The sequence below is a fragment of the Schizosaccharomyces cryophilus genome (genome assembly GCF_000004155.1).
Source record: "Schizosaccharomyces cryophilus OY26 unplaced genomic scaffold supercont4.1, whole genome shotgun sequence".
Taxonomy (NCBI): domain Eukaryota; kingdom Fungi; phylum Ascomycota; class Schizosaccharomycetes; order Schizosaccharomycetales; family Schizosaccharomycetaceae; genus Schizosaccharomyces; species Schizosaccharomyces cryophilus.
In genome coordinates, this window is record NW_013185624.1 from 2087903 (window position 1) to 2111174 (window position 23272).

At 38.1% G+C, this 23272-nt stretch overlaps 10 protein-coding genes across 10 annotated transcripts; 4 read left to right on the plus strand and 6 right to left on the minus strand.

The window, feature by feature from the left end:
• Nucleotides 1–87: 87 nt before the first annotated feature.
• SPOG_02781 (methyltransferase N2227 family protein) lies at nt 88–3249 on the plus strand. Its single transcript, XM_013165443.1, has 2 exons — nt 88–1461; nt 1513–3249. The coding sequence occupies exons 1-2, from the start codon at nt 960–962 to the stop codon at nt 2121–2123; spliced, it is 1113 nt and encodes a 370-aa protein (XP_013020897.1). The 5' UTR covers nt 88–959; the 3' UTR covers nt 2124–3249.
• On the minus strand, nt 1583–3098 carry SPOG_02780 (ARP2/3 actin-organizing complex subunit Arc21). Its single transcript, XM_013165442.1, has 4 exons — nt 3052–3098; nt 2908–3007; nt 2558–2833; nt 1583–2492 (listed from the first exon to the last, which is right to left on the minus strand). Exons 1-4 carry the CDS (start codon nt 3055–3057, stop codon nt 2350–2352), a joined length of 525 nt encoding a protein of 174 aa, XP_013020896.1. The 5' UTR covers nt 3058–3098; the 3' UTR covers nt 1583–2349.
• A 314-nt stretch (nt 3250–3563) lies between the features above and the next one.
• On the plus strand, nt 3564–5608 carry SPOG_02779 (GTPase activating protein). Its single transcript, XM_013165441.1, has 2 exons — nt 3564–4559; nt 4614–5608. The coding sequence occupies exons 1-2, from the start codon at nt 3996–3998 to the stop codon at nt 5289–5291; spliced, it is 1242 nt and encodes a 413-aa protein (XP_013020895.1). The 5' UTR covers nt 3564–3995; the 3' UTR covers nt 5292–5608.
• SPOG_02778 (AGC/PDK1 protein kinase Ppk21) lies at nt 5601–7728 on the minus strand. The gene is made up of 5 exons (XM_013165440.1): nt 7353–7728; nt 7062–7298; nt 6863–6972; nt 6650–6820; nt 5601–6604 (listed from the first exon to the last, which is right to left on the minus strand). The coding sequence occupies exons 1-5, from the start codon at nt 7551–7553 to the stop codon at nt 5680–5682; spliced, it is 1644 nt and encodes a 547-aa protein (XP_013020894.1). The 5' UTR covers nt 7554–7728; the 3' UTR covers nt 5601–5679.
• Nucleotides 7729–8646: 918 nt separating this feature from the next.
• Nucleotides 8647–9898, plus strand: SPOG_02777 (20S proteasome component beta 1 Pre3). The gene is made up of 5 exons (XM_013165439.1): nt 8647–8752; nt 8789–8871; nt 8930–9062; nt 9173–9371; nt 9430–9898. The coding sequence occupies exons 1-5, from the start codon at nt 8697–8699 to the stop codon at nt 9637–9639; spliced, it is 681 nt and encodes a 226-aa protein (XP_013020893.1). The 5' UTR covers nt 8647–8696; the 3' UTR covers nt 9640–9898.
• A 191-nt stretch (nt 9899–10089) lies between these two features.
• SPOG_02776 (acetylglucosaminyltransferase) lies at nt 10090–11182 on the minus strand (the record flags this gene model as incomplete). The annotated part of the gene is made up of 2 exons (XM_013165438.1): nt 10090–11147; nt 11170–11182. 2 exons carry the CDS (start codon nt 11180–11182, stop codon nt 10090–10092), a joined length of 1071 nt encoding a protein of 356 aa, XP_013020892.1.
• A 695-nt stretch (nt 11183–11877) lies between these two features.
• SPOG_02775 (acetylglucosaminyltransferase) lies at nt 11878–13008 on the minus strand (the record flags this gene model as incomplete). Its single annotated transcript, XM_013165437.1, has 1 exon — nt 11878–13008. The coding sequence occupies one exon, from the start codon at nt 13006–13008 to the stop codon at nt 11878–11880; it is 1131 nt and encodes a 376-aa protein (XP_013020891.1).
• Nucleotides 13009–13322: 314 nt separating this feature from the next.
• SPOG_02774 (translation initiation factor eIF3f) lies at nt 13323–14521 on the minus strand (the record flags this gene model as incomplete). The annotated part of the gene is made up of 2 exons (XM_013165436.1): nt 13323–13390; nt 13633–14521. 2 exons carry the CDS (start codon nt 14519–14521, stop codon nt 13323–13325), a joined length of 957 nt encoding a protein of 318 aa, XP_013020890.1.
• Nucleotides 14522–14599: 78 nt separating this feature from the next.
• SPOG_02773 (cytoskeletal protein Syp1) lies at nt 14600–17435 on the minus strand (the record flags this gene model as incomplete). The annotated part of the gene is made up of 3 exons (XM_013165435.1): nt 14600–17132; nt 17176–17299; nt 17416–17435. 3 exons carry the CDS (start codon nt 17433–17435, stop codon nt 14868–14870), a joined length of 2409 nt encoding a protein of 802 aa, XP_013020889.1. The 3' UTR covers nt 14600–14867.
• A 644-nt stretch (nt 17436–18079) lies between these two features.
• On the plus strand, nt 18080–23137 carry SPOG_02772 (DNA-directed RNA polymerase I complex large subunit Nuc1; the record flags this gene model as incomplete). Its single annotated transcript, XM_013165434.1, has 2 exons — nt 18080–18724; nt 18764–23137. The coding sequence occupies 2 exons, from the start codon at nt 18080–18082 to the stop codon at nt 23135–23137; spliced, it is 5019 nt and encodes a 1672-aa protein (XP_013020888.1).
• Between the last annotated feature and the right edge of the window lie 135 nt (nt 23138–23272).

Genomic DNA, 23272 nt, shown 5'->3' on the forward strand with positions numbered 1-23272 from the left:
TCCTGTAAAGAGTATAGTGAAATGGAAGGATGTACAACGAAACAATACGACTTCTGAATTTACTTATCTTCTCCATCTAGTGCAGAGCATCAGATAAGCATATTTATTATTGTTCTCTATTATATAAATATTGCCTCTCCATTGTAATATAAACAAATACATCATGGTGTTTACTAGTAGAAACATTCAAAATAACTTTATAGAAAGTCTTAGAGTGTGGTTTTAACGTTTCCTTTAGATTCCTGCTCCATCGTTGCTTTTTACTTGCGAAGCTGTGCTAGAGAATACAACCGATTCAGAAGGATTGCTTATACCTTTTTCATTTCATACGTTTACATTTCTCTTTATCCTAAAACCTTGACCAATTTCTCATTATACCGATGCTTTACTTATTTATCTTGATCTTCGCTACATACTAAAATCAACCTTTGTTTACATGAAGTTACATGAACATAGGATTGCACCTTCTCGCAGAATTTTTAATATAAGAATAGAAAACACTGAAACAACTGTAGAACGTACACTCATATTCGCTTATGATTCATTGTCTTCGAGCCAAACGTTCGTGAAGTTCTGCTCCTAGTTTACACATGTTGTTACTGAACACAATGAAAGAAGAACACATATGAAGCAATTTATTTTCCTACAGAATAAAATTATAACGACTAGGACGTTTGACCTGTAAATCAGTTAATATCGAATATACTTGTTCGGAATTGGTACACAAGTCAAAGATGAAGTGATATCAATTTCAAACTTTTTAAAACGTATTTCCTATAAAGGAAAGCAAGGATTATTTATCTTCCACGAAACGTGTCAGTCATTTTTGTGCTGTTCATTTATCTATGGACCACGCAGAGCAGAGCCGCTTACTGGGGTACTTTGGTAATTCATTTAAACTGCATATATACCTTAGCTTTCTTTTGTATCCATCCTTTACGGTACAACAAAAATAATTTATGGAATACGACGAAGAAGAAGAAAAAATCTTAAAGCAAGTGTTAAGTGCATTCTTTTTATATCGACAATATGGACATACCCTAATTCAACAAAAACGAAAGTTTATGTCTCAACTTTCCTTTGATCATAAAGATTTATTGTTACAAGATACCGATAATAACTTTTTGAAGCATTTATCCAGACTTGATGATTGTGTGAAGCAAAATAGCGTTGTTGCAGAAGCAATTGCCAAAGCAGGAATACCTGTATTTTATCCTAGCTTTGACGTAAATAATCTTCCCCATGTATCTAATGAAATGATGCAGAAGGTTTCGAGCACTTTGAAACAACTTACCCGTGACTGGAGTGAAGAATCCGTGGATGAAAGACAGGCAACGTATGTGCCAATTCTCCAAGAGTTGGATTCTTTATTTCCGTTGGACTCGAACGATCGTTCTCAAATTCATATTCTAGTTCCTGGATCAGGCTTAGGACGCTTAGCCTTTGATATTGCCGCTAAAGGTAAGAATTGCTTTTCTAGTTTCAAAGTGAATCACTAACATAAATACGTAGGATTCTCTTGTCAGGGAAATGAATTTTCTTATTTCATGCTACTAACTTCGTACTACATGCTTAATTGCGTGTCTTCAACTAGTGAGTTTGCTATTCATCCTTATATACATTCCTTTTCCAACCATGTTACTAGAGATCATCAGGCAGAAAAGGTAGCCATTCCGGATGTGGTGCCCGCTGAGTACCTTAATCATGGAGCCTTCTTTTCAATGGCTGCTGGTGATTTTTTAGAAGTATACGGAGACAAGACGAGTGAAAATAGATTCCATGTTGTCGTCACATGCTTCTTCATCGATACTGCCAAAAATGTGTTGAGTTACTTGGATGTCATTAAAAACTGTCTAGTAGATGGGGGTTACTGGATTAATATGGGTCCTTTGCTTTATCACTTTGAAAACGACTGTGCCTCTCAGCATGAAAACCCAACCATTGAACTAACACTAGATCAACTCTTTTACGCCATGGATTCGATGGGCTTCAACGTATTAAAACATGAATCTACCACTACTAGTTATATGGGAGACAAGCGAAGCATGCTGGAATGGATATATCACCCACATTTTTGGGTGAGTCGCATCCAAAAGGCAAACCTGCAACAATTTGTAGCATAAACAATTGTTTCCATGACGAGTTATCTATAGTAATGTATTAGGGCTTCATTTTCTTTAAAACAACTACTGTTGCTATCTTTATGGTATTATACTATAATTCCCATTCGTTCTTTATGAAAATGTGGACGATACCTTATAGCTTCAGCTTCCTATAGACAAGGGTTGGTCATAACAATTTATTTGTTAAAAATCAAAAAACAGCATACATGTTACATAAACATCATAATTAAAGGGCCTTGTTCATAAAACGTCTCTTGCTAAAGCAAGTCCACCATTTGCTAGGTTGCGTCTTTTCTGTTGCATAAACGTGAGACAAGAGACGGAAAGCCAATTCTTGGCGGAATTGAGTCAGGTAGCTACGCATCAATTCTATAAAGGAGGTTAGTCATCAAATGATACAGCATTTCATGAAGATTAGTAGCGAGACAACATACCAGAATCCTGAGGAGAGACAGGAGGAGAATATAGAGCATTCAAAGGAAACCCAGGAGAGCCAGGAATGGAAAAGTTCTCTAGAGCAAGACTGTTCAAATGACGTTCAGCATCACGATAGCTCATTCCGGTCAATTTCCCAAGGCATTCACTAATAAAGAGAGTTCCATAAATGAGAGTACGATCAGCAGGACCTTTGATTTCAAAATTACGAAAGAAGCAGTTTGCACGAAAAAGAGTAATACACTCATCAATGATATCCATTTGATTCGCGTCGGCTATACAAATAGTTAGCATCTTAACAGACAATTCCTAACAAAGCGAACAAAAAAGGTATTTTTAGAAAGCTTACCTGGATAAGCAGGGCCACGGAATTTTGTTTTTAACGGCAACATCGCCAAGTTGCCGGTAGTTGGAACATTAGGAATGCTCAAAAAAGAAGAATGATAAGCCTATAACATTTGTTAAAAACATGACAAGGAAAATGCAGGCTTACGGGCATTGTCTATTCTTTGGAGTATGTCTCTAGTCAAGTTACTTTGGCAATGTTGAAACAGTAAAGAATAACCTCTCCGATAAGATTATTTCGTCAGCGTCTGGCTTTTATAAGTTTATATCGAGTTGTATATAATGCTAACGAGATTATGTTTATATTCTTCATATGCTATTTAATTAAAACAGTATAACGGGTGGGATGAATATTTGTTGAACGTTTGAGAAGTCTTCAACAGTAAATACTTTTGTAACCTTAGAAATTACGAAGAAACTGGAACGTTAGCAGAGACACTAGTGCCAACAGGAGGGCAGAACATTGTAATATGCTCATACATAGTAAAAACCATAGCATAATTTTTTATAAGCATACACTATACTTTAAGCATACTTACTTATGTTTTAATAATCATTAATAGCATGTTACTACGGTCATATATATACTAGTATTCAAATCATGATTGACCCATGCTACTAATAAATAAAGAACTGTATGGTAACTGCATTGTTTAATCTCTCCGCACTCTTAGCTAGGTGCACTATCCTCATCATGGGAATTTCAGAGGATATAAAGAGTAAGACAAAATCAACTCCTTCTTGGAGTTCTGAGGTCTTGCTTGTTCCACCCAGAAAACTAAGAAAAAGAGAAATAAATGAGTTCAAATAATTAGACTCTTGATAAGTGCGTCCAGTATCGTTAATCGGTGAAAGGTCGCTTTTTGACCTTACCAAAATCATTGACAAAAAGGTTGTGCATATTCTTGCATTTTGGCTTAGAGAAACTTAGAACTTGTTGGTTGCATTTTATCCTTCTCTGAATTTTTATTTTTATTTGTTTTGTTTTTATTTTATTGATTTCGAAGAATATCTGTGCGCCAGTATCAGTTTTTGGGTACTTTTACGTTCCTTTTCTATTCTTACTGTTGTTCCTAAGAAAGAAGGTAAAGCATGGAACAATCAAAAAACTTGAAAATTAGTACTCTTCAGCGAATTCAAGAATTGTACCGACTAGGCGATTATCAGTATCTGGAAGCAGCAGAAGCTATTGACAAGAAAAGCACTTCAGTTCCAGAACGGAAAAGCTTTTCTCCTGAGAAAATTGATCGTTATGGAAACTACCGTAATGATATGGGATTGGTAAACGTAGGATTCTATAAAGTCACTAAGGATCTTTCACTAGATAAAGAGAGCAGTACTTTTCGTTTGGGTAAAAAGCTAATTGGCCGCGATGACTTGTCGAAATATATTAAGGAAAGTATCTTTTCCCCTTTGACAGAAGAATTAGAAAAAGATAGGAAGTTGCTATCAGAACGCGAGCTTTCCCGGATTGAAAAATGGAAACAGATGTGCACTATACATTTCGAGTCAGGGAATCAGCTTCATTCGTTTCGGATCACAAGAAAATTAATTCAAAGAACATTCAAAGGAATACCCGATTGCTGGCGCTCTATAGCCTGGTGGTCATTTTTAATGGATGATGTCCCGGACTCGAATCTAATTAATCATTACTATGTATGTTCAATTTATTGGATCAATAAGTGACTGAAAGCTAATGTATATATATAGGATTTGTGCGATCAGATATGTGAGTATGATGTACAGATTGATTTAGATGTTCCTCGAACTGCTGCTACTCATTTTCTGTTTCGTAAACGTTATAATGGTGGTCAACGGCTACTGTTTAGAGTTTTACATTCAATCGCTTTGTACCTCCCTCATGTTGGTTATGTACAAGGAATGGCTTCTATTGCAGCGACCTTGTTAATTTACTACACCGAGGAGTTAGCATTTATAATGATGGTTAATCTGCTCGAACGTAGGGGTATGAGTTCTCTCTTTTCGTCTGGGTTTGAAGTCTTATTAAAGGCGTTTGATGATTTGAAGGAAGAGTTACAGTATCTACCGTCTGGTAGACATCTATCTAATATTGGAGCTGAACCATCTGCATTTGCTACTCGCTGGTATTTGACAATTTTCCATCAATGTGTTCCTTTTCATACGCAACTTCGTATATGGGATTTGCTTTTCCTTTTAGGTGGTAATGAAGGACAAACAATTAGGCTTTTACAAGCGTCATCACTCGCCCTAGTACGAGGAATGTGGGATACATTAATGGATGCTGATTTTGAGGTTGTCATGCAGGCTTTATCAGGAGTTATTCCTATCCGGAACGACGATGCTTATTTAGCCCGCATCGAACATTTTTGGCAGAAAATGCCTTCTGAAGCCGCTTCGAAAAATTAGTTTTAATTATGGGTTACAGTGTCGCTATTTATCTTCTTGGTTTGCATTTCTTTGTATTATGCTTTTTTCGCTTTTACAGTGGGGTTATTGTACTGTCGCTTCTCTTTATAATGTTGTATTCTCTTAATTTGGATCTTTATCCGTACTTTTAATTTCCTTGATACCACCGGTAACAAGAGTCAACATGTTAGGTGTTTTTATAATTGCTTTAGGTTTAGGGAACTCTTGAATTATAAAATCTGCTTGAATTGATACTTGCAACTCATGTAGGATAGTATATACTCCATTACAAAGAAATGCAAAAAATATTACACATATAATTAACTAAAATGAGTAAAATCAATAACCGCAAAATAAATAAAATAAATATCATCAAATAACCAAAACTCTAGTCTTCGTAAGAAGACCGATCGAAAGAAGAGCGACTGCCATTTTTTAGTTTGTCAATTACCTCTCTCAAACGGTATGCATTTCCAGAAGTGTCTTCGACGATCCAAGCTTGTTTATCTAAATTAAGCAAGAACCTTTTAGGATTATTATCATCGAATCGTACTTCAACTGAAGGATCATTCAAGTTGATTTCACCGTCAATAACAATTTTATCATTTTTTCCCTTTGTTACGAAAGCACAGCGTCCCGTATTAGTTAACAGCAATACTCGAGACCTCTTTTTCAAAAACATCTTTGTTATTCCAGAGGGAAATTTGCTTCCCTCTGACATAGGAGCAGTCAAACTCAAAAAAACAGATGAGGATTCGACGATAGATTCGTCTGAAGAGAACAAAGTTTTATACAACCGGTCTATTGGCTGTTGAGTGTTACGTAGAGTTGCCTGTCCATAATGGGCAGGAGGGGAAACAGATTTTTTGTTGAATGAGTTGCCCATTTTTTGACTGGGAACGGCTCCCTTATGATGCCTTACTATGGAAGCAGAAGCACGGGCAGCTGCTGCACTGGCAGCAGCCGCTGCTGTCATGTTTGATCGATAAGAAGGTGGGAGAGAGTTTACAGGAACATGACGATAATTAGGTCGTAAATGTTGTAGTGGAGGAGGGGATTGAAAAAACAAATCTTTCCATGAAATCCCTTTGAAAAAGGAGAAGTGTTTCAATTCTTGGATAGATGGTCTGTCAGATGTTTGTAAACGAAAGATACAGTTGAATAGAGGGACTATTTCAGCAGGTAATAGTTTGGGCAAATCATATTCGAGATTCATGATTTTCCTGAAAATTATACCTGGATCTCTACCATGAAAAGGAGGGGACCCAACGATCATCTGATAAACGACGCAAGCAAATGCCCAAATATCAGAACTTTAAGAGTTAGCTAAACCAAATTAATCAACAGGCTATACTTACCTTTTAGAGACCGCTTGTTTTGAGAGAAGCTCTGGTGCAACGTATTCAGCAGTACCGACGAACGAGCTTGGAAACGTGGTAGATTCAGGACATTCAGCATACTTTGGAGGAAGAATTTTGGCTGTGCCAAAATCGGTTATTTTTATATGCATATTGTGATCAAACAAAATACTACAAAATTGTTAGTCTATGTTTTACGGTATCCACACTTACTTTTCAGGCTTCAGGTCCCGGTGAATTATACCACAGGAATGCATGAACTCTATACTTGATAGGATTTCCGCTGCATAAAACTGGACAGAAGCTTCGTTTAAAAAGCGATACTAATGAGAAAGGTTATCAGAATGTATTCCAAAGGTGAATAAAGTCGACAAGGAAAGAGTCCCTGGACGGCTTGTGAAACATTTCTTACCTTTTTTATATATTGTAGTAGTTCGCCATTGGGGGCATATTCGAGGACATAATAAAGCTTTAAATCATCCTGAAATGTGTGGAATAAACGGGCGATTCCAGGAAACCCGTTGAGCCTCATCATAGAATCACGCTCAATATTTACATATTTCACCTTATTTTCTTTAACTATATAGCGTTTATCCAGAACCTTAACGGCATATTCCTTCCAGCTACGTTTGTCAGTAGCCCGTTTCACCTGAAGGTGTAAGCAACAAATATACGAAGCTCAATTTCGCACTCGATTTCTTACCTTTGAAAACGACCCGTCTCCAATAATATCTCCAAAAATATAGTCGGTTGTTGATTTTACGCTACCAATGTGATCGGTAGAATGCTTAGGTGAAGTGCGATGAACACTGGTTTGCTTGCTAATCGCACCATAGTCAAAATAGTCAGGATCAGCATAGTCTGGTAACGCACTCACTGAGACACGATTCTGGTCCAAGTCCATTTTACTCTATGGCTTTTACGGCATACAACGATAAATTATACTATAAATAAGGCAAAAGAAAGTGTAGAAGTATAACTGTGAAAAGAATGAGATTGAATGAGCCAAAAAGAAAGTTAGAAAAGCGTGTTTAATCTTTTTTTTTGGGGGATTTATTAGTCAAAAAGTACTGTTCAGGTAGTTCGCTCTTGGCAAGCGTAAACAGAGTGGGTAGAGAACAATGCTACTGCAGTTGGTCGTCATCTTTACATCACAGGTAAAATGATACAGTAATAAAATGAAAACATAAATAAACGACATAAACAATAAAAAAAAAATTAAAATAAAATGGACAATATATCTGTGAAGTAAACTTGCACAGCTAACTAGTTTTTTTGATGAGAAATTGAGTATTGAACACGGAATAATAAAAACACCCTTTTTTATATGTCAGAAGAAAAAGATTCCATTTTATACGCCTTCTAAGAGGTTCCCTAATTATTGCAAATAGAACTGATAGACGTATTTATCTTCTAAAACATCAAAAAAGTGATCGGCTCTTTCTTTTTTTTTTTCGCTTCTCTTATTTACACGTTTCAGAATAGCCTTTGTGGAAAATGATGCAACAAAAGTCCTTCTTTTCTCTATCCCTTGTGAAAGACAAGGAAAGTTACTATTTTTTTTATAATAGCATGAAACAATAAGCATTGTTTTATAATAAAACAACATTCAGCACTTCCAATTTAATCTCTGCTTACAAGCACCCATATTGTCATATCGTATTATGCGTTTTATATAATACTTATAGATACTATAGACGATTCTCGTTTATACAAGGAAAAAAGCACTTGGATTGTTTTTATTAAAGTTAATTGAGACTAAAAGTATGTTAATTAAGCCAAAGAGATGAAGAAACCGCCTTGTTTGTCACTTGCTTGCAATGCCATCATCGTTTTACTCTGTCCTCTCTATTGCTTCGTTTTTTTATAGATTGAATTTAACAAAGAATCATAATTCTTTTTATTTCTAAAAATAAAAGAGTCACCTTGCTGGAAGATCTATTTACAAAGAGGTCTACCAGTAAGCACCAAGTAACACCGTTACCCACAAAAGTTGCATACTGTGCTTCTTGTACTTGCACTTCACCTCTACCGAAATATATCAAAGATGGCTACTAGTGTAAAAGATCCCTTGAACGTTGATATTAACTCCATTAAAAAGGGGTAAGGAATTCGTATTGTCTATGTGCTAACATACAGTGAAATCCGTATGGGTACAACCATTACAGCCCTTAAATACAATGAAGGAGTGATACTAGCCGCCGATTCCAGGACGACAATGGGTGTGTATTATGCGTTTAAAATAATTTATCGTTTGAAGAAAGCTAACCTTTGGTTTAGGTGCTTATATCGCCAACCGCGTGACGGACAAGTTGACTCAACTAACTGACAACATTTGGTGCTGTAGAAGTGGTTCTGCCGCAGATACTCAAGCAGTAGCCGACATTTTGAAGTACTATCTTTCCATGTACGAGTAAGTAACATCAAATAAATGGACGGGTGTTTGCAATCAACTTTGAACTGTAAATCCAACCGCAAACTCTTATTTTTCGAAAACAATAACTTTATACTAATATTGTTTAGAGTTCAATATGGTATTGCTCCTACAGTTCACACAGCCGCGACTTTGGCTTCAGAATTATGCTATGCGAATAAAAACATGTTAAGCGCTGGTCTCATTATTGGTGGCTATGATGAGAAAACTGGTGGTGAAGTTTACAGTATTCCTTTGGGAGGAAGTCTTCATAAGCAACCTTTAGCGATTGGAGGTAGTGGTTCAGCGGTATGTCGTTTGCTTTAAACTGCTGGGATTATACATTTATTAACTTTTTTTTTTTTAGTTCATTTACGGGTTTTGTGATGCAAATTTTAAAGAAAATATGACAAAGGAACAGGCTGTTGAATTCCTTAGATACGCTGTCGCCCTTGCTATGGAACGCGATGGTAGCAGCGGTGGCACCATTCGAATGGTAATCTTGAACAAAGAAGGAATGGAGCGTAAATTTTTTGCAATTAACACCGAGAACCCTATTCCTAGCTTTAACCACTAAATTTCTGCGCACCTAAAGATTTAGTAAGATTGTGGTTATACTTATGCATCTTTTTTTAAATGGACTACTTAACTCAATACCTTTCCATGACTACTTTTTTTAGAGAAATTGTTGATTATATAGTGATGACAACCCGTACAATGCAAATAGAATTTACAATATTTCCTTTTATATATTTTTGGAATTCGGTCTACAATCATAAGATTTGGTCAACCTTCCAGTCCCATAATTAAGAAAAATTAAATGTATTCCATTAGAGATGAAGCAAAATACGTTAGTACAAAACGTAAAATTAATGAAGATGAAAAATGTAATGACATAGTCAGTAAACGAATATGAGAAAAAATATAAAACGCATCAGAGAATGAAAAGAATTAATCATGATACTCAAGAAATTAAAAAAAAATTACAGAATGTGCGGTCTTTCGTCTTGATTACTTTCAGTTAGAATTAATTACCACCCTCATAATTGTAAAACGCAGTCATTTCACCAAACGCTTGACTCCATTCTGCAGCTAATACAGACGGAAAGTCCTGATTGTCATACTCCCAAAACTTTCCATGAGCTGCACGAATATAAGGTAGATCTTCGTCTGTAATCCAAACGCCATTATAAGAGAAATCAATCCTTGTCCAAGGAAACCATCCATAAGTATTATACGCTAGATTCAAAAGGCTCTGTTCCATCATCCTAGCATTTTCATACATGTAAGGAAAACGAGCTATCATCTTTATACGATGAAGATGAAGCTTGCTGGGATGAACGAGCATTAAACCTGCATTGAAGGTTTCGGAAGGCTCTGGAGGAGTAGGATGACCAGGGTTACGATCGTCAGCTGCAGCAAGTAAGTAAGGATAAAACTCTTGTTTCGAGGCACCGTATACTTCAAACTCGTCCACAAACTGGAAATCATCATCCGAACCGGGCTTCTGAAACATAGGAAACCGATCCATATCGGGGGCTGCAGGAGATGTGTATGTGTATGGTGTCTTGAATACATCGTCAATGTTTTTGCGAATAAGTAAATCACTGTCTAAAATGCAAACCTTGTCGAACTGAGTTTGCTCGAAAACGCTCAGTTTTGTAAACATATATTCATAGCGATTGCTTCCGGGAACAATTGACTCTCCTTCCCCTACTAAGTCCTCTGTTCGCACTCGATCCACCATGATGATATTCGCTCCATCTTTACCCAAGCGATCAATTTTCCATTCATCCACCCCCTTCATAACAAGGATGTGTACAGGATATTGGCTTTTCGTTTCAGGGTGGTGCTTTAGCCGATAGACCAGCAATCTAGTTGCATTAAAATAAACATCGTCATCAGATGTCGGAAGTGTCAAAAGTCCCATATAAGTGTAGCGGCTTGGATCATCACTATCTCCGTTGTAAAAAGGACCATGCTTATTAGATCCCTGCTCAAAAGCTGCCGAAGGTACCATAGAGCTTGGGAACACAGTATTTCGATATATATGTAGTACAAAAAGTAATCCCAAATTTATCACAACTAAAAGTGCAATAAAAAACACTTTTGATCGACATAATGTCTTTGATATAAACTTTGCTCGGTTCCACAGATCCATATGTAAAGGCTTTAGTTTATCTTGCACGTTATTCTCGTAAAAGCAGTTGTAATTGTAACGAAATTAGTATAGATTGTATATTGTTTACCTGAACAAATCCATTCAGTGTAACATTGATGCTGCAATACAGTCAGATACTCTTTTAGGGAATGGGTGGTGTTTTAGTCCCTGACAAAGACGTGCGTTGGAATGACCATATATCATCTATGTTTAATCTTAAGGATTGTAAATTAGTCTTTATTATATAAAGAATGCATAAATGATAGCTTCTTAATGAAAATTTTTCTACATCGTTTTTAGATCGTTTACCTGGACGTCTTTTGAAAACTCTACGCAAGGAGAAAAGAACACATATTCAAGTAGTTCTAGAAAAGGTACTGTCTTGATTTTATGTAAATGTGAAAAAAATTGTTCGCATCATTTATCAAACTCGAAAAAAATGATATATACCATTTTGTAATCACTTTCGCAACAATTCATTTAAACTAGAACTAGAATCCGCCATGATACCTCTCCCTTTATAATCTTATTGAATCGACAACATGCCTATAATCTAAAAGGCCACAACTTGCTTGGGAAAAAATTCAAGTTGAGACAAATAAAGCTTGTCTTGCAAAAATGACTTAACTAGGACTAGCTTGAGGTATTCCCATCCTAATGAGTGCTTCGGCCTATAGTATTACTATGAGCCGCATAAAAGTCTTCCATGTCATGAAAAGCGTCCCACCAAAGAGCAGATGTGTCTGGGTCATATCCCATACTTCCCTCCTCTTGCCAAAGCTTTCCGTGAACGGTCTTCAAATATGCAAGGTCTGGTTTACGAGTCCATACTCCATTATAGGTCCAATCTAGCCGTTCCCATGGAAATTGGCCAGCGGAGCTGTATGCAAAATTCAACAAACTTTGCTCCATCATATTTGCATTATCATAAAGTTTAGGAAACCTAGCTAGGGTCATTAAACGCTTATAATGTGCCGTAGATGGATGGAAAACAAATAAACCTGCATTAAAATAATCCCGAAAATTGGGAGGAGTATCATGCCACAAGCCAGGATCGGAAACAGCAGCGAAAACATAAGGATAAAAGTCTTTTCTTTGGGCCTCATAAGCAGAAAAGTCTTCACCCCAATTCTTCCCCTTCAAATACATGCGCAGCTTATTATAAATTTCCAAGGAGCTGAGATAGATAGAAGACTGTTGATGAACATTAAATACTTCATCAATATTTCTTATTGGAAGAATGTCGCTATCTAGGAAGCATAGACGATCGTATTCGTACATCTCGAAGATGCGCAATTTAGTGAACATCATGCTCCATCTGGTATCCAGGACAGCCATGTCATTAATGTTATCAACAACATCGTCAGCGTACAAAGGATCAACGACTTCGACGATAGCTCCATCATCTTTAAGCTGATCCAGTTTCCAGTTTTCGACTCCTTTTGTAGCCATTACAATGATAGGGAATCTGCTTTTTGTTTCGGGATAATGAGATAATCTATATACTAGCAGCCTTGTTGCATTGTAGTACCAATCTTGTACTGGTTGGTTTGTCTCATCCCCTTTTACAGATGAAGCCAGTAGCATTGTTACAAACGCGAAAGACTTGGAGGGTGTACGACCCGCTAAGGAATTCACGGAACGTTGAATGTCAGGACTATTTTTATAGAGGTACATGCATTCCCAAGTCAAAATGAGGAACACTACCGAAATCAAAAGGAAGATGCAATATCTTTTAGCTTGGCGCGTAGATATAGAATTGGAAAAGGGTACCAAGGAAATCATATCAATAAGGGTGATGATAATCACCAATTGGAGCTGATATGCTTGTCTAAAGTTGCCCTGGTCCTTGAGAATATAGTCAACGAAACTATCAGTGTAAACAAACAGGTACGTAAGTAAAGCCAAATGGCCGAACAAATTAGTATAATCCAAAACTTTTATGTACAATTAAAATAATTTTGTAGTGAGTGAGAGAGATTTAAGCATATTATGTCGTATGAGGAGATTTGTTTAAGTACAATGTAAACAAATACACAGCAGGAGGTTTGCAAAAGAACTTACAAGAATCCCACACTAACTCACAAATAACTCACTTGTTAAACGTTAAGTTGCTCATCTAAATTGATATAACTATACCCTTCTTCTTCAAAACCCGAAATGGAACCTAGAATTTATTTATTGTGTTTAAAACATCTTAAAGGAGACTATCCACTACTTACGAAGGAGTTTTGAAATAAACAACAGAAACCTATTAGTGAGAGGTAAACAAACCGGCAATCGTCAGCGTTTATTTTTACAAAGAAAATAAGCATTATTCAGTACTCCTCAAGTAGTAAATAATTCTCTTTTTCGGTTAAAGAAATCCATCAAAGCGTCCTTATCATCTTTAAGGAAGCACATTTAAACGTGAGGCAATATCGATTTGAGTACGAAGGGTATTTGCAAGGTAAACGACGACCAAAACGTCTTGCAAGTGAGAAGAGAAAATCTTCTCAAACTCATGTCCTTCGATGCTAGGAACCAGACTGAGACACTTCACTAAGTATCTGCCAACAGCAACATTGGCAGGAGAAGAACCATCAATAACATTTTGGACATAGTCGGAAACACGCTCAATCATTGAAAGAACTTCCAAAGTGGAACGCTTTAGTTGTTGAAGATCAGTAAATAAACCAGCGATACGGGAAGGATCGTTCTTTGGAGCTGCAACGGCCTTCAAACCAGAGCGAATAGCTTCGTTGTCACGAATGCTATAAGGAGTAGGAACAAAAGCGCAACTGTCGGCAAGTCTTTCGGTAATTCCCACAGGAGAGGAGAGGTAAGTTTGTATGCTTAAAGGTGTACTCACGTCGGTATCAACGGTTAAATGGACACAGGGATGAGGGTAAGTGCCCAAAGCAGGAGAGCCTTGCTCAGGAGGAGAGGCATAAAGATTCTGAATTAAAGCACTGAATGCGTCTAAATCTGAGGAGGTAGCATACCAACCAACCACCACTTCACGGGGATTAGCTTTTAAATGCAAATGGTACATAGCTCTGTGATATTCCATTTCTACTTCAACTTGTTCGCTGCTCTCATTATGAGGGACGGCAAAACAACTTTTTACTTCGATTTCGCGACCATCTTCCGAACGAATTCCTAACAAAGTGCCGATCACTCTTTGGTTGTTCTCACTTCTTCTGGTAGAATGATCAAGGATGGAAAATAAAACGGAAGGATCAATTACAACATGAACAGGGCCTGCCTTAGAAGAGGGCTTCCCCAGATGTAGCGCATGTTTTGCCTCTAAAACCATTTTCCAAAATTTTTTGTGGTTGGCTACACTCAAGTTATATGGTAACTACGATCCCTATGTTTGATGTTTAACGCAACTCTTTAGAATGCACTGTATTTTACAAAACGTATTTAAACTGCCTTAGTATACAAAAGGTATAGTAGATAGATGGGTTATGCAAAAGACTTTAAATGATAAATATAAACAAATTGAAAAGAAACACTACTCTAAGTAATATAATAAAGGCCAAATTGCACACAAACATTATTAACAAAGGAAAGAACTCAGTACGTCAACGATAAAACAAAAACATTTTAGATAAAACAGTGGTAGTTTTAGTGTGAAGGGGAAAAAAAAATATATCCCCCTAAGAAGGATAAAGTATACAATCACGAATATGTGAGGTGTAAGACGTTGGGATTTTCTTTTCTTCGTAAGCGCTTTCTAGCGCAGACCTACGACTTGAAGCAGGGCTTTCAAGTTCAGGTCGTTCAAATAATTTAACTAGACCCGCATCATTTGTGTTATCATTCATTCTAAACCGCAAACCAATCACCGGTTTACGAATCGCAGTATTCGGGCTAACAACAAAGCGGGCAAGCACTTTGAATCCAGAAGAGGAAACTGTAATATCAGAAAAATGCAACTTCAACTTGCTTGTTTTTCTACTGAACTCTCCCGCAGGAGAACTCTGACAACTTTTAACAAGGATGTTTTCACCTAAATATACAATAATAACGAGCTTTTGAATAGTAAGAGTGTTTCCAAGATTCTTCCAAGCCGGGTTAGGCTTTATGAAGGCAATCATACTACTACTGGTATCTTCATGTTTCCATTTTTGAACAACTGTCAGAGGAATGGAGCGAGTACCATTGACACTATCCAACTGCAACGTATAACCTAAAACAGGAAGAGGAGATTCCAGTTTGTCTGTCGCCAAGTGGAAACAGTCATTAGAAGAAGAAGCCCTTACGAAGTTTTCATCTCGCTTTATGATAGATAATGAAAAATTGGATGCGATTTGGACGCCAAGCTCTTTACTGAATTCGCCAACTTTTGGTGCATACTTCATGTATACGGTTCCAACACAAGACGGGTGTAGCAAGCCTGAAGAGGAGAGTTCGCCTGAAAAAGTTTCTACTATTGCTGCAGACAAACCATCTGTTTTTGGTAACTCTGGAAGCCAACCAGGAATTACCTCGTGATGATCATGAGTCTGAAGGGACATTGTTGAAAAGTTAGGCAAGCTACTCATATCGGCTGCTTGACCACTTGAAGTTGATGTGTTTGTCCCCCCAAGAGTAGAATGTCTGCTTATTGTAGTATTTCTTCGAAGAGTATTGCTAACATTTTCGATTACAGCCTCGTCGCTTTCAGGCGCTTGTTTGTTTTCGTATTGCGGACTCTGAGGATTTGTTGAGGGCGAAGAAGAAGTTGGAATGGCTGGTTCAAAGTCGTTTGTAGTCAAAAACAAAGACTCTTTTTCTCTCGTCCGTTCGGGAGAAGTAGCAGATTCAGGTTTCTGAACACTTATATCATTTCTTTGCGCGGAAAAATCATATGGTTCATGCGAACCAGGCTGATCCAACGATGGATGAATTTGATTTCTTTCAAGCAAATTCGGTCGAATTGTTTCTTCGTTTTCACCTTCCACTTCTCCATGGTTGTTGACTCTAAAATCATGCACAGGTCTAGCAAATGAGGATGCGTGAGATTGATTAGAAAAAGAGTAAACGCTATGGTTGGCAGTAGGAGATGCCCCAACCTCCTTAAAATCACTATCGGAATCCTTTGGTTTTTTGTTAAAAATACTCGCTAGCTTTCCCGCACGAGGAGACTTTGGTGATGATTTATCATTTTTCTTAGGAGCTGTTGATTTTCGACGGAACAAGGTTGTCACACGATTTTTCAGCTTCCCGTCTCCGCCATGTTCTTTCGTAGAAGAGAAAGGTGTGTTCGGAGTTTCAGGTGTCGACGAAGGATCTACTTCGGATACAGCAGGTTGCGAGTATTTTTTAATTTCATCTTCAATTGGTAAATCCATGTATACTTCCATAGACTTGGAAAGAAGATCCTGTTGGGAGGCGCAAGCGTCACTTTCCAAGCTAGCGATAGACAAATATACTTGTTTAAGGATCAACAGACGTTCTTCATCTAGACTTTGTAGCTTTTCAAAAGCTAAAGGGGCTTCAGCATCCCAGTTAGCTCGTGAATGTAACGCATCGGATTTTGAAGGTTTAGATAATTTCATAAGCCCTTGAGATGGAGACAGTTCATTAGCTATATTCGTCAATCGCTCGGCAAGTTCACGGAGAGATGCAATTTGTGGAGAACTGGTATAATATTCCACGACTGGCTTGTAGATTTGAGATCCCAGTTGATGTGTGATCTGATTACGATACTTTGCAATTTCCAGCGTTTCCGCTTCCAATTGTTTCCACGCGTCGGAAAAGCTTATCGATTGAGGCATAATATTCTGCATGCTCATTGCTAATTTATGCAAACTCCCAGAATATTGTTTTTCAATCTCCATACGCTCACGGATCCAACATGCTAACACATCATTATCTGAACGAACTTGCTCCAACTTTTGTCGAAACAAGGACATGCTGTCCTTGGGAGAGCAATTCGACTATTTCGTTAGATAATGCTCCTTGTACTCCAATTAACCTTACCAGAAAAGCTGTTACATATTCCGTCTTTGTCAACGAATCCATTGCACGGTAACGTGGTGTGTGGTGGTAGTGAGTTAATATATGAAAAGCACCCGATGATAGCAAGTAGACTTGGAAAGGCATTCTGTATAAATTGTTAGCAAAATTTTAGGTTATTCTTATAAAAACATCGATAATATACGTAACAAGAATTCATTCTAGAAATTTATGAAAGTGAACATGATAGTTTTCATAACACACTGCTCATGAAGACTCAGCATTGTACAAGTGCTTACTTATGTTCTTTTCTTTTTCTTTACAATATTTGGTAAACCTACTTCAAATGGAAAGCAGTACAAACATTTTGTAACACGATGTTGTAGTTTTAAATAAGAGTTGTTCTGTACGACATATCTACGAGTAAGAAGAGAAGTCTAGCCATGTGTTCATCAATATTCAACTACTTTCCACAGAAAGCGTTCAATTTTGACCTGGTTTTCGATGGGTACTCTACAACTATTGTAGACCACGACTTCATTCCTACTACTTGCTGATGAACGAAAATACGAGAGTACGAAAGCGCGACAAGTCCTGGTGACAACCCTCTATAGCATTAAATTAGACTTTAGTTCATACAAACGAAAAAACTTCTACATGATTTAGCAGCTAGAGAACATCGTTTCATATCCCATTGTGGTTTTGTTTACAAATAATGCCAAAGGACAACGTTACCTTAACAATTGCGTTAATCAACATAACGAGGCGTTGCGTATTCAAGGAACAAAATTTTTTTAAATAGAAACCACTGACTTCTTACCGGGCTTTAGCAAAGTACTGCCAGTGGAAAAAATTCCCTTCGTACAGCACCAAAGAGGTCTGTAGGCGGATTATATGTGCAAAATCATATTTATGAAAAAGTAGTATTATGAATATTGCACGCCCGATTTCTTCGGAGGTGAAAAATGTCACCTTTGGGATTTACGATGTTGAACAGATTGAAAAAATATCTGTAAAGCAGATCGTAAATCCAGTTTTATTTGACAATTTAAACCACCCTACTAGTGGAGGTTTATATGATTTGGCTTTAGGACCTTATTTGAAAAATTCACTTTGTGCCACGTGTCATTTGGATGAGCGATATTGCCCTGGCCATTTTGGCCATATTGTCCTTCCTACTCCTGCATATCATCCTTTGTTTTTCTCCCAGATGTACAATTTACTTCGTTCTACATGTCTTTACTGCCATCATTTTAAGCTTTCTAAAGTGAAAGTTCACTTGTACGGATGTATGCTCAAATTGCTAGACCATGGTTTGCTGAACGAGTCTCAGCTTGTTGAGAATGTTAGTCTTACTGAGGCCGCCGTGACAAAACCAAAATCTGCTTCTGGAACTGAGGGAGGAAGTGACAGTGAGGACAGCGGTCTTGGTAACGACGACATCGCCAAAGATGCATCTACTTTGATGCGTTTGCGTGATGAATACGTGAACAATGCTATTGCTCAGGCTAAAGGCAATGTTCACGTTGATTCCCATACCACTACTATTCTTTTGCATGAACGAAAGAAAGTGGTACGTGCTTTTTATCGTGACATTACTTCTCGTAAGCAGTGTGACAACTGTCAATCGTTCTCTCCCAACTTTCGTAAAGAAGGCTTTGCCAAAATTTTTGAGCTTCCCTTAAGCGGTAAAAATTTACAATACATGGAGCATACTGGCAAAGTTCGTTCGGATGTCCTTCGTGACACTAGTAAGAAAGATTCTGAGGATGAAGGTTATGAAGGTGAATCCGATTCTAATGATGATGAGGGCGAAGGCATTGATTTGATGGAGGAGGATCCCAATCCCATGAAGAAGAAATCAAAAGTGTCTGCCTCTCATGGAGCGAAGTACATGACTTCCACAGAGGTTCGCAACCATCTTCGCCGTCTTTTTAGCAAGGAAAGCTCTGTACTTACACGCTTATACTCTCATAAGCGAGGCTCTCCCGCTACCTCCGATATGTTTTTCCTTCAAAACATCGCAGTTCCTCCTACTCGTTTCCGCCCTGCTTCCAAGATGGGTGACGAAGTCCACGAGAACATTCAAAACGAGCTTTTAACCAAAATCCTTCAATCTTCTATTCAAATAGCTGCTTTGAGCAAGGATACCAATGTTCCTAAGAATGCTGAAGGTAAGGAAGCCTATGAGCGTGGTTCTCGAGCTTTTGAACTTTTGATTGCTGCTTTTGTCCAACTTCAACATGACGTTAACAGTCTTATTGACAGCAATCGAAATCCTACTCAAATGGGTCAGTCCAGAGTGGTTCCTCCTGGAATAAAACAAATTCTTGAGAAGAAGGAAGGTCTGTTCCGTAAACACATGATGGGTAAACGTGTCAACTATGCTGCCAGATCTGTCATTTCCCCTGACCCTAACATTGAGACTAACGAAATTGGAGTTCCGCCAGTCTTTGCCACTAAACTTACTTATCCTGAGCCTGTGACTCTTTTCAATTTCAATGAAATGAGAAATGCCGTGATTAATGGTCCTCATAAATGGCCAGGCGCCACTCATATTCAAAATGAGGATGGTACTCTTATTTCTTTAATGCCTCTTACTACCGAGCAACGTACTGCACTTGCTAATCAACTTTTGACCCCTCAAAGCAACTTAATTTCTTCCCCTTACTCTTATTCCCGTCTTGTTAACACCAATAAAAAAGTATATCGTCATGTTCGTAATGGCGATATGTTGATTCTTAACCGTCAACCCACTCTTCATAAGCCTTCTATGATGGCTCATAAAGCCCGCATCCTTCCAGGGGAAAAGACCATCAGAATGCATTATGCAAATTGTAATTCTTATAACGCGGATTTCGATGGTGATGAGATGAATATGCACTTTCCTCAAAGTGCTAATGCCCGTGCGGAGGCCCAGTTTATTGCAAACACTGATTCCCAATATTTGGTTCCTACTTCAGGTGATCCTCTTCGTGGTTTAATTCAAGATCACGTTGTTATGGGTGTTTGGCTCACTTGTAAAGACACATTCTACACTCGTGATGAGTATCAACAGTTACTTTACCAAGCATTAAAGCCTGATGAAACTGGATTATTTGGAAAAATTAAAACAATTCCCCCCGCCATTTTAACTCCTAAGATTTTTTGGACTGGTAAGCAAGTCATTTCTACTATCTTATTGAATCTGAAGCCTTCAGATCGTCCTGGACTGAATCTAAGGGGTAAGGCCAAGGTTGCTGGCAAATATTGGTCTCCCAACTCTGAAGAAGGCTCTGTTTTGTTCGAAGATGGTGAGCTACTATGCGGCGTCTTAGATAAATCGTCCTTTGGTGCCTCTTCTTTTGGTATTGTACATTCTGTTCATGAACTCTATGGCGCTGATATTGCTGGTCGTTTATTGTCTATATTAAGTCGCCTTTTCACAGCATACGCTCAAATGCGTGGTTTCACTTGTCGTATGGATGACTTACAACTTGGTGAAAATGGTGATTCCTGGCGAAGCGAACTTTTGAACGGCGGTAAGGGTTTCGGTCGTGAAGCTGCTAGTGAGTATGTCGGATTGCCTTCAGACGCCAATCTCTCCGTTCTTAATGCCAATTTAGAAGAAGTCTACCGAGACGATGAAAAATTACAGGGGTTGGATGCTGCCATGAAGGGTAAAATGAATGGTCTTACATCTTCCATTATCAATAAATGTATTCCTGATGGATTACTTACGAAGTTCCCTGAGAATCATATGCAGGCCATGACGGTATCCGGTGCTAAAGGAAGTAATGTCAATGTTTCTCAAATTTCTTGTCTACTTGGTCAACAAGAATTAGAAGGCCGTCGTGTACCGATTATGGTCAGTGGTAAATCCCTTCCTTCTTTCTTGCCTTATGAAACTTCTGCCAAGGCAGGCGGCTTTATCGCTAGTCGATTCTTGACTGGTATTGCTCCCCAAGAATACTTTTTCCATTGTATGGCTGGTCGTGAAGGTCTTATTGATACTGCTGTAAAAACTAGTCGCTCTGGTTACCTTCAAAGATGTTTAATGAAGCATCTTGAAGGTCTTAATGTCGAATATGATCACACTGTTCGGGATGCTGATGGCTCAATTGTTCAATTCTTCTATGGTGAGGATTCTTTAGACGTTACCAAACAAAAACATCTTACGCAATTTGAATTTTCTGCCAGAAACTACAAGTCATTAATTCAGAAGTATAAAGTCAAGTCTGTCCTTTCTGCTGTTGACTCTGAAAAGGCTTCATCTTATGCTAAAAAGGCACTTAAGAAACCTCATAAGTACGATCCTGTTTTAGACAAATATCCTCCTAGCAGATATCTGGGTAGTGTTTCTGAAAAGTTCCAACGTGCTGTTGATGATTACACTCAAAAGAATCCTGATAAGCTGATTGCTAGCAAAAAGGAAAGTAAACAGGATGAATCGTTGCTGAATGAAGCCAAGTTTAAGGCGTTGATGCAGTTACGCTATCAACAATCTCTTGTTGATCCTGGTGAAGGTGTAGGTGTCTTGGCTAGTCAGTCCATTGGTGAGCCTTCTACTCAAATGACGTTGAACACTTTCCACTTTGCTGGCTTTGGTGCTAAGAACGTCACTTTGGGTATTCCTCGTTTACGTGAAATTATCATGACTGCTAGCGCTAACATCCAAACACCTCAAATGATTTTGCGTTTGAATGACAATATTTCTGAACAACGTGCTTCTGCTTTTTGTAAGGAGGCTAACAAGCTTGTTTTATCAGAAGTTGCTAAACAAGTTCGAGTCGTTGAAAGAATATCCGGTCAAGGATCAGATGAACAATCTAAATCTTATTCTATTCATTTGGACTTATATCCTCGTAAGGAGTACGAAGAAGAATACGGCGCTCAACAGGAGGAGATTGAACGTACGGTCAGCTCAACTTTCTTGCGTGTTCTTAACAGAAACATTAAGGGTTATTTGTCGAAATCAAGACAGAGGAAGTCTGCTGGCGATGAGTCATCTCCTGAAGTTGGTGAGGCTTTAAGACCTCTTGAAGACATTGCGGACGCTCCCGTTGAAGGTGCAGCCCAAGAATCATTAGAGGATGAGGATAATGATGCTACCAATGAAAAAATGGCTGCTCGTTCGAAACAACATGCGTCTTATGATGGACCTGATGAGGGCGATAAAGATGCTTTGCGAGACTTGAAGAAATCACAGAAGATGGACGAGGAATTGGATGAAGATGATGGCTTCAAATCTGACGAAAGTGTTACTGAATATAAAGAGCGTATACAGGCTGAGAAGTTGAAGGCTTCATCAATCAACGAAAAGCGCGCCTTGAACTTGCAAACAGCACAAACAGTTCTCCCCAACTGTAAGAACATTGACTTTGATTACCAGAACGGTGAGTGGGCCGTCGTTGAATTGGTATTCCCTATAAACACCGAAAAGTTGTTGATGGTTTCGTTGGTAGAAGCTGCTTGCGCACAAACCGTCGTCCATGAGATTTCTGGAATTACACGTTGTTATCCTAAGCCTCCCGAGTCTGCGATGGACACTGTTCCTAAGGTCATCACTGAAGGTGTGAATTTGAAGGCTATGTGGGAATTCTTTAACGAAATTTCGATGAATGATATTAGCACAAACGATATTGCTGCAATTCTTAGAATTTACGGTGTTGAAGCAGCTCGTAATGCTATTATTAATGAAGTTTCTGCTGTTTTTGGTGTCTACGGTATTGGCGTCGACAGTCGCCATCTATCCTTGATTGCTGACTATATGACCTTCGAAGGTGGTTATAAAGCATTCAACCGTATGGGTATCGAGTACAACACTTCACCTTTTGCTAAGATGTCTTTTGAAACTACTTGTCACTTCCTCACTGAAGCAGCTTTATCTGGTGATGTCGATACTTTGTCTAATCCTTCAGCACGCCTCGTTATGGGCCAAGTTGGTAGGTTTGGTACTGGTAGCTTTGACCTTCTGACACCACTTGTCGATTCTGCCGCTAATTGATTAAATAATTTCTGCATAAAAAAGGACTTAATTTTTGACGGAACATTGTCAAATTGATACTATTAGAATCATATTGACAGGATTGTAGAATTTTTCACTGAATTCAAAAGGGGTTTTTGGTATAATATTGTTATA

Bases quoted from the DNA above. Each gene is read 5' to 3' on its own strand.
- SPOG_02780 (XM_013165442.1), bottom strand. The intron at 2,834-2,907 runs GTAAGCTTTCTA...CTATTTGTATAG, and splicing joins CCGTGGCCCTGCTTATCCAG to CCGACGCGAATCAAATGGAT. The intron at 2,493-2,557 runs GTATGTTGTCTC...CCTCCTTTATAG, and splicing joins TGTCTCTCCTCAGGATTCTG to AATTGATGCGTAGCTACCTG.
- SPOG_02778 (XM_013165440.1), bottom strand. From the start codon at position 7,553: ATGGACTTGGACCAGAATCGTGTCTCAGTGAGTGCGTTACCAGACTAT. The intron at 6,973-7,061 runs GTAAGAAATGTT...CTTTCTCATTAG, and splicing joins TACTACAATATATAAAAAAG to TATCGCTTTTTAAACGAAGC. The intron at 6,605-6,649 runs GTAAGTATAGCC...TAACTCTTAAAG, and splicing joins AAACAAGCGGTCTCTAAAAG to TTCTGATATTTGGGCATTTG.
- SPOG_02777 (XM_013165439.1), top strand. From the start codon at position 8,697: ATGGCTACTAGTGTAAAAGATCCCTTGAACGTTGATATTAACTCCATT. The intron at 8,753-8,788 runs GTAAGGAATTCG...GCTAACATACAG, and splicing joins ATTAACTCCATTAAAAAGGG to TGAAATCCGTATGGGTACAA. The intron at 8,872-8,929 runs GTGTGTATTATG...CCTTTGGTTTAG, and splicing joins CGATTCCAGGACGACAATGG to GTGCTTATATCGCCAACCGC.
- SPOG_02779 (XM_013165441.1), top strand. From the start codon at position 3,996: ATGGAACAATCAAAAAACTTGAAAATTAGTACTCTTCAGCGAATTCAA. The intron at 4,560-4,613 runs GTATGTTCAATT...GTATATATATAG, and splicing joins ATCTAATTAATCATTACTAT to GATTTGTGCGATCAGATATG.
- SPOG_02781 (XM_013165443.1), top strand. From the start codon at position 960: ATGGAATACGACGAAGAAGAAGAAAAAATCTTAAAGCAAGTGTTAAGT. The intron at 1,462-1,512 runs GTAAGAATTGCT...ATAAATACGTAG, and splicing joins CTTTGATATTGCCGCTAAAG to GATTCTCTTGTCAGGGAAAT.